The sequence below is a fragment of the Protomyctophum bolini genome, assembly GCF_963924005.1.
Source record: "Protomyctophum bolini genome assembly, chromosome: 3".
NCBI lineage: Eukaryota > Metazoa > Chordata > Actinopteri > Myctophiformes > Myctophidae > Protomyctophum > Protomyctophum bolini.
Window position 1 is genome coordinate 25,714,639 of NC_137864.1, and position 9,624 is coordinate 25,724,262.

At 43.1% G+C, this 9,624-nt stretch overlaps 1 protein-coding gene across 1 annotated transcript in view; it reads left to right on the top strand.

The window, feature by feature from the left end:
• Positions 1 to 9,624, top strand: part of hhip (hedgehog interacting protein) — a 44,686-nt gene that overhangs the window by 30,974 nt on the left and 4,088 nt on the right. Inside the window, exons 10-11 of the mRNA XM_080759504.1 lie at positions 76 to 236; positions 2,523 to 2,604. Coding sequence (XP_080615630.1) covers positions 76 to 236; positions 2,523 to 2,604 — 243 coding nt within the window. The remainder of the gene's footprint in view (positions 1 to 75; positions 237 to 2,522; positions 2,605 to 9,624) is intronic.

Genomic DNA, 9,624 nt, shown 5'->3' on the forward strand with positions numbered 1-9,624 from the left:
ATATATATATATAATATATATATTAGTATACTATAACCTAACCTAACCCACCACTGTGTGTTCTGCTTGTCTCAGTAACCTGCGAATCCTTCAGAAGTCTTCCTCATCCTCACCTTCATCAACATCAGCAAGCGGAGGCGAACAGTGGCAGGAGAAAGCTCTGTGTCTGGGCCCAACCTCCTCCTGTGGTTCCACACTGGTGGGACACATCCTGGGCTTTGGAGAGGATGAACTGGGTTAGTATCTGCCTTGGTCGGATGTACTCCTCCTCCATGATATCACAAACAGTGGGTGGGGACTCGGGAGACTCGGGACCCATTTGTGCGTCACGGACCAACATTTATGGATCACTTTAATTATATATATATATATAAAAATATATATATTAAAAATATATATATATATATAATACATAATTGTCGACCTGAAAGGTTTGGGAACCACTGTATTAGATGCGCTACATTTAGCATTAAAATGTAGTATGACAATAATATATGTATCACCTTATGCATTGTATGCTTTTTGTATAAACTGTTTGTTTATTTCTCAGCCGCGTTCGCCTCAAAATATAAATATAATATAACACTCCAAATCAACCTATCCACATTCAGCCTCCCTTTCCATCCCACCTCCCCCCCCCCCCTCTCTCTCGCTTGATAAGAGTCGATATGAGTGACAGCAAAAGTGTCAACAAATCTTGTGAAGTCAGCTGCTTGTCAGGACATGGAGCCAGCTTGAAAGCCATGTTTATTCAGCGTGACATATCTCAAAACTCTGGAGAAACCATTGTTTAGAGTCATTGGGTGTTGTATATGGAACAATGGCACATGTATTTACATGAACAATCCCTTGTGTTGGGGAAATGCTCCGCTTGATTATTTACCAAGAGGATTGTACAGTTTTGACACCAGCCTAGTGGTATATATAGTGGTATATATATTTTGCTTCTGACCCCCAGAATTATGTTTAGGAGGGGTTGTTGCAATTGTTTCTGGCCCTTGTGTGTTTGTGAGCATTTGTGTTCACGTGCACACAGGGTCAGATTCAAGCCATTTCCAAACCAATACCCGAGCACAGGCAAACAGGAAGTCACAATCGCAGGAAATGGAATACCCCAGTGTCCAGACCTTCGTAACGCGTTCCCAAACAGGATATTAAACACTGCGCACTTCCCAACGGATTAACAGTAATTTCCATAAAATAGCATTACTGCTCAAAGGGCCCACTAACTGTGGGCCGTGTATTTGTGACCACCTAGCATGTGATAATGTTTTCACACACAATCTGAGATGTGTTATTCCACACCTGGAAGATCAGCAGCTTGAAGATAATCCAGAGTGCATTGAGCTGAACAATGATAAGGTGCAGAATGGTCCAGAGGTCCATTACAAATTGAGATATCTTTCCAACTCCTTCGCGCATCTCGAGCCCCCTCCTGCCAATCTACTTAAAACTTGCCGTGCATATCGCCAAGGAGTGTGGTGCCATCTTCAGCCAATAGTGTGCATTATGGGTTACTAATTATGTTAAGATACATTTTTAAGACGGTGGCTTATAAAGATTGCTTCGCTATTGAGGATGGAATTATCTATGGTTTTGCTGACTCTGATGAACTTTGGCTAGCACAGTTCCAGAATGGATATGCAGCGTTTAGGAATGAAAGTCTTCATTTGGAGGATACTCGACCCCCACCACACCGCCTCATCACCCACAGAATGATTAGCTGTCAACTCTGGTTTTGCTGCTCCGCAACACATGATCTTGAGGCCTCACGCAAACACCAGTAATGGCTATTCATTGTTCTTGCTGGGTTCTTTTGAAGATTTCCGCATTTGTTCATGATTTGGTGGTGGTGCAAGAAATGTGGAGGAGTGGGCACGTGTCCCAACCAAAGTGCAGGCCCCTCAGACTTTCTTTGAGGCTTGTTTCTCGTTAAATGATCCGTCTGTTTCCCCATCATGAGGATACAGTGAAAGGATCCATGAAATTCTCTCGTAAGAAGGTCAATTGGAAAGTACAATGCTGCAGTGTTGGGCTGGCTTTATACTTAGTCTCGTGCTGGTGTCGTACCCCTAAAAATAACTGTTCTACAAGCTCCCAAGTCCCAACGCATTGCAGCACAACTCACTGTGATCTCGTAGATCTACTATTTTCAGTGGGTAACACCACATGCAAGGACGTACCTCATAATGAGTGTGTGTATAGTATATCAAGCCCTTTAGAATTAATCTCACCTCCCAAAGGAAGCCTCAAACCAATGAGAACATACAGTACACAGACCAGAGATATCTTCCCATTTGGTCAACTTAATTTATAAACATCAACAAGTGCTTACTACTTTTATGTGTTGGGCAGTACAGCCTTCATTATAATATACATGTTGTGAATAATTCATGGAAAATTTCAATTTGTATTTCTCATGAAAATCTGTTCCTCTTCCTCAGGTGAGGTGTACATTTATTAAATCTGTTCCTCTTCCTCAGGTGAGGTGTACATTTATTAAATCTGTTCCTCTTCCTCAGGTGAGGTGTACATTTTGGCGAGCAGTAAAAGCATGGTCCAGTCACACAGTGGGAAGCTCTACAAGCTGGTGGACCCCAAAAGGTACAGTCCAACATTTTAAATGGCCAACCCAACCTGTGGGCCGGGGCTTACCGGTGGGCCCTAATGTTAAAAAAATGTATGAAGAATTGAAGATGCTACAATTGTGCAAATGCCTTTTAAATAAGTAGATCTCACACTTACTAATAGCCAACGCAAACAGCAAAAAGGACACGGATGCTTACCCAGTTGTAATGGGTTAAAACCTTTAAACTGAAAAACACATAATGTGTTTTTGTGTCATTAGTCATTAGACCGATGGCGTATTATTCCGACGGCACGTTGGTCCGACTCACCGCATTACTAAACCGGTCCCTAATCCTAACCATACGCAAAGCCAAGTTGTCGGAGTAATGGGATAATGGGAATTATGGGCACTCCCCGTGAATGTGTTAGGTGGACACTTTCGAGATTTTCAAGTGGGCCCTGATCCAGAAAAGGTTGGGAACCACTGGTACCGTGTCTTGTATTTTTATAGCTTGGTGGTTTCAATCTAGTCTAGTAACAGAACCACAGGCGTAAACATCAACAGGGCCTGGACGTCGTGGGGTCCCATGAAGAAAGAAGAAAGAATGACACCAAGGTTTCGTCAATGATGTCACTGACTGACTGGTTTATAAACAGCGTCAAGTGCATACTACTTCCATGTTGCATAACAGTGACGTCACTGTAGAGCCCTTGGTATCTTTACTATAACCTTAGTTTCAACGTGTGTTTGTGATCAGCAGCGTAACGAACTAAACAAAATATTTCCACCATGTTGTTACGCCTGTGAACAGCCCACAACAGGTAGTTTAAGCCATGCAGTCTCATTGGTCAAAGTTTGTTTCACAGTCAGGTGTGAGTGATGAGTCATTGCAGTTTGAAAAACTACTCCCAGCTAAATGATTGTTGGCTTAAAGTAAACACCAACAAAATGTGAGTGAATTAATTTAGTAAAAGAAACCTTTGCTTACAAAACAGAAACAGTTGTGTGGATGTAACCACACCTGCATTTGAAAGATTGAGTAATCAACTTGAGGCAACAATTTTCTTTCTAAATGGATCCACAGCGTTTTGCAATTAAGCCCCTCGTCTCTGACTTAGATTCTCTTATTTTCCAAATTTATTGTAGTTTCAAGTTGTAATTTGGTCTAGTTACAGTAAGTAAGCAATCACTAAAATTTTGTTTATACAGCAGCCAAGCAGTCTCATTGGTCAAAGACGTGTTCCAACTGTGATGTTAATTCCTATAAAGCACTTTTAATTGTGAGTCTGCAGTTGTTTGCGCAAATACTGTATGTCATCATCAAAATGATGATGTGACTTCATCAAACCAGTCTGAAGTCATCTGTTACAATACCAGGATGCTGATGTAGACATCATGTTCTCATAATAATAACCATCATGGTATACATTTTAAGAAAGAGTCAGGAAAGAGACATATTTGAACACAGAACATGATTAGTAGCTAGTATTTGAGCCACCTTGATGCGTGTGTGTGTGTGTTAAACATAACATTCAGAAGAACAGCAGAATCACAGGAACATCATTCCTTCTCATCTCCCTCTCTCCCGTTCCTTCCTTACACATCTCCCACAATGCATCGCTGGAACCCAGTTGGTACTTGCATCCCCCTCGACACATCATCACGCAATCATTGGCTTCTTCAGCCAAGACAAACTCTGAGCAGTAATTGGAGAGTAAGCGCAGAGTTTGAAAATGTTAGTGCAAGGTATTGCTAAACAGAGATGCGTACGAGCTGGCCCCTTTTCACCCTGCTAGCACAACTCTGGCCTGGTGGTTATTTTCGGAACGTTTGACAGCCGGGTTTGGGTGAAAACGTGTTGGGGGAAAGGGGAAAAACTGGCTGCAAAGGCACCTGTTGACAGTATAGAGACCTCCCTCCTCCACCGGTGCAGGAACTTTTATTTACCGGTAATCACATGAAAGAACACATGTACAGTACTGTGGAGTGCACTGAAGTTGCCTTTGAATCAGTTATTAATCATGTGTGTGTGTGTGTGTGTGTGTGTGTGTGTGTGTGTGTGTGTGTGTGTGTGTGTGTGTGGATGCGGCAGTGCGTACTGTATGTTCTTGTATCTGGGCGAACACATCATTTGAAATATATGTGTGTGTGCTTGTGTCAAAACTGTTCTCTAACTCGCCCCATATGTTGCACGTTGTTAAAAATCACTTTTACACAGTGATGGATCTATAAAATGTTTGTTTGTGCCAAGCCATGTACATGTGAAAAACATTTGTCCGTGAATACCGGGAAATGATGCAAGTATTCCACAAATCCCCCTGCTGTGTCCTCCCTATGGCGAATACGTGTTTGTCATTGACGTATCACTCTCCAGCTGTAAAGAAATCACAGCAAATTTTGCCCGGCGCTGTCTTATTCAAACCAATAGCTTATTAAGCTGAACTTGTTGCTATGTGAAACCTCCCATGTTTCTGAACTTCGTGCACTTATTTGACACGCTTGAGCGAAGCTGGGAAGCGGGGATCGTTGGTCTGCAGTGAGGTCATCCGGCTGCATGTCAGCAGGTGGGGCTTCTTTAGAGACAACGCAGCGCACGGAACTCACTACACTGCGGGAGCGAGGTCTGGTGAAGGGCCGTGATGTCGTAATGTCCCGTTAGTCGGACCATATGCACCCTAGTGTCCCAATCTGGGGAGAACGTTCTGCAAAAAAACAGCTGATCTACAAGCATTGCTATTTATGGCGAGCCAATGAGATTTAGGCGTAGAGGAAATACAATGGACACAAGGAATTGACACTCACTTCTGCTGATTATAGGACATTTTCAATCACAGAGATGCATGTTGTTCGCTGAAGCAGCATTGACTCCAGACATCTCCATTGCAGGCTCTATACCAATCGGATTTGGCATTACGGCTTCCGGGTGCTTTTAAACTCTGCTCAATATGCGCTTTCCCAAATGTGTGTGGCCAAAATAGCATATTTTGGGGGAAGCGTGCCAACCCGCCCACAGCCACACCTCTAGGCACAAATAACGGTGTCGGCATAATGGATAGCGGGTAACGCTGCACCAAATTTAGGGGCAGTGCAAGCTGCTATACTGGTCATTTGTGGGTAGCGGATAACGAAAATAGAGCCCATAGGGTTTAAGCTATTAAGTCAGAGAGAGACAGAAAAAGACACAAGGATCAGATGTATTAAAGAGAGGGAGTCGAGAATTTGAAATACAAAAAGAGACTGACAGTGAGGGAGGGTGTGTGTGTGTGTGTGTGTGTGTGTGTGTGTACTGTATGTATGCCTCAGCATCACAATAGAAACATATCCCCAGCTAATTACTCCGAGGGTGATGACAGTACCACCCAAGTCTTTGCGCAATTAATTACGGTGCAGATGTTTCTGGAAGGGGCCCCGGCGGCGGCCCCAGTCTGTATTTATGTGCTCTGGCATGGCCTGCCGGCCCACGTTTTTCTCCCCAAGAACAATTCTTTCCACCATCTATCGGGCTTGTTTAGTCTGCGCAGACCCTGTGGTGTTGGAGCGCTGACTCCTTAACACACTCGCCACTTGGTTATTAGGATCTTGTTACAGGAGGAGTGGGGATAAAGGGGGGGAGTAGCTAACGCCTCTGACCTCAGCCTGTTATCAAGTCGGGTGGTCCTCCTCATCTCCCTCTCCTCTCCTCCACTTCCATGTTCCCGTTTCTCTTTTTGTCTAGTTTTTTTTTATGTTATCAGGGAATGGAAAGCAAAGTAAGGAAGGGAGGGAACATGTCACGCCACCATATATGGCCATCTCCATATATGAAGATCATGACACTGACCTAATCTAACCCTGGATAACCTCACCCCACACCCAGCAGTCTTCCGTCTGCCGTCACTCAGGCGGATGTGTGCACGCGTCTTGTATTTATTTGGGGTGATTTGTCTTTCTTTTTTTTTGCATTTAGAAAAATAGGGATCCCAGGGTTAGTGGTTAAGTGTGTGTGTGTGTGTGTGTGTGTGTGTGTGTGTGTGTGTGTGTGTGTGTGTGTGTGTGTGTGTGTGTGTGTGTGTGTGTGTGTGTGTGTGTGTGTGTGTGTGTGTGTGTGTGTGTGTGTGTGTGTGTGTGTGTGTGTGTGTGTGTGTGTGTGTGTGTGTGTGTGTGTGTGTGTGTGCGTGCGCACGTGCGTGCATGTGCATGTTTAGGAAGGAGCACAGGGGAAAGAAGGAACAGCCAGGGAGGGTGGTAGAGGAGGCGTAAAGGGGGAAACGTCAGCCATAAACTCCCTCGGCGGTGTTTGTGTAAACATGTCCAGAACAGATGACTTCATTTCTAGGTATTTGTTTGTCAGCTGGAGCACCCCTCCAATAATAAATAGGCCACCATGCATTCTGAAACACTGCATGCGTGCACTGCAATGTGAGGCTGCGAGGGAAGATTGAAAAGGAGCAAGAGAGGTGACAGAGACAGAGAATCAGGCTCACTGTTTGCAGTGGGCCTGAAGGGGAGGAGATAGTTATTTTCCAAATCTCTGATAATTAATTAGATCCTACTAATTACACGAATTGCACCAGTATGAACATAGGACAGGATAGTCACTACACATTTACATAATACTCCCTCATAAAATAGCAATTATATTTTCATAGAAATGCACAGATCAGTGAACAGAAGTTCACTAATCCATCGTAAATGTATGTGCATTACACTTTGTGCCAAGACTGCCTTAAAAGAAACAACTTATTTGTCATTGGATGCTGTAGTTGTAACCTGCTATAACACATTCAAGTCTAACAATTATATTACATTTTATCTTTATTACCAGCTTGTGGAGCACAGACACTGGTCTAAAGTAAGTCGCTGCACTAGTAGTGATTGTTTCGTAACTTTCTCCTGAACACATTCAATAATCTTTTCATGCAAACTAAAGCAAGAGAAAATGAATAGCGGCCAAAAGGATGACATTCATACACTCTTACAACCACAAACAATCCAATATCTAACTGTAAACATAAACAAAAATAACTTAACTAGGCTTCCAATAAAAATTAATTATTATCTAATATATTCCTGAGCTGAGCATGCACCTTGTTGCAGCTGCAGAGTCTCAGATATGTTTAGTCATTTAGGTTTGCTGGTCTGTGTGCACACAAACCAGACATCATCATTACAACAATGTAACAATTTGGTTCTTACTCTGGAGCTTTTGAGTCAACTTTAGATGTGAAAGACACATTCATTTAACTATTGAGTTTAATATGTTTTGATAAATGTTGATGCAAGAGTCATGACATTACTTTTCAAGAGTTTTACCTTGGCACAACCTGTTGACATTGTGTCATTCTTGTCATATTTTTAATTGGCTCCAGTCCTAAGTCCTCTAATCATCTAATCAATCCTGACTCTAGTAAAGCCAGTTGACACCAATGATTCGCAAAAAGATGCAACACTTACAACCGCTGCAACTGGTTGCAAGTTGCAACTCGAACTTGTTGTGTTGCACATCATTGTTATGGACTGGGTTTTACTCTTACATGTCCCCATGTTTCACTCTTGCGGCAGTTGCTACACCTGCATTTATCCCATCAGGATAAATAAAGGTTTATCATACAGTATCGTGTCTAATTAGACAGAATTACTGTCTGCATGCATGAGTGCATGTGGGTCCATCCGCAGTCAAATGGAATTAACTTCATTCTCAGGACCATAGCCTGCAGGGAGTCCTTAAATCATTACACGGAGAGTCAAATCTCCTACTGATTTCTGCGGTCATTTGTCTTTCCATTGCAACAGCCTCTGTCCAAACAGAAGGGGGTGGGAGTGGGGGGTAATGTTATCACGAAGCACTTTTCACACATTGGGGTTTAGTCAGCTGCTGCCTTGTGTGATTGAATTTACAAAGAAGCAGAGACCTTGAAAACACAGTGAACTGAGAAAGACCAGTCCTGTTTCATGAAGTGTATTAACTGTTTATGTCGCAAATCACTAGATTGACCAGGGAAGGTACACACCCTATACTTGACTGCACTTGTTTCTCTTCTCTTGCGCTTCCATATTTGTGTTTGTTCACATTATTATCGTCCACGTGGGTGGGAGGAGCGTGCACACACATGCACGCACGTGCAGGAGCCTGTGTGGGCATGCAAAAAAAAAAAGAAACACCCCCTCTTTTATTCCCCCATCCCTCCTAAATCTTCCTGGGGCTCTAGCACTGGTTCTCTCCTGGACAAAGCTGCTTGCCAGTCCCATTGAATAGCCCAGGCTCCTACAATACACAGTAAATTTCCTCGCACAATTAAAACAAGCAACGAGGCGACAAAGGCGGCCCCCAAACAATGGAGGCAGATGACAAAACAGCAAAAGGGACCACACTGGGGCGTTTGATTAAGCCATTGTCCCCGCGCACAATGTACACCACTCCACGGTCCTTTTCTCACATATACCTCATGTCAATCAAACAGGCCCTGTGTGCCAGCGAGCTAAACCTGTGCGCACACATAAACACATGTGTATCACACACTTATCTGCAAACACTTATACACACACAGACACACACACACACACACACACACACACACACACACACCATCACTAGCATACATTTTGCAGTTGAACGTACGAGACGTTGATCTCAGATAAGGCAGCAGGGAGGACCATTCTCCTGAAAGGAGTGCTGTTATCTGCGGGCGTTCCCTTCTTTGTCTATCATGTCCAATCGACCATTTTCAAGCTTGTACTGTAGATCGGCTATTTATGACAAAGAACAAATCTGACTTTGTAAAATAATGTTCTGTTTATGTGAGTATTTTATGTACTTCTTTGTTTCATAATTATATAGTACTTAAATCATAAATGTATTGATTTCAAATGTATTATTAGTATTAAATACATATCGGTGAACACATTGGCCAAAATCGGGATCGCATCGGACCCAACTATCTGGCGTCAGTTGGGCTCTAGTCCAATCATCCATCTATCTGTCTGGAGGTCTGTCTCTAGTCCCATCATCCATCTATCTGTATGGAGGTCTGTCTCTAGTCCCATCATCCATCTATCTGTCTGGAGGTCTGTCTCTA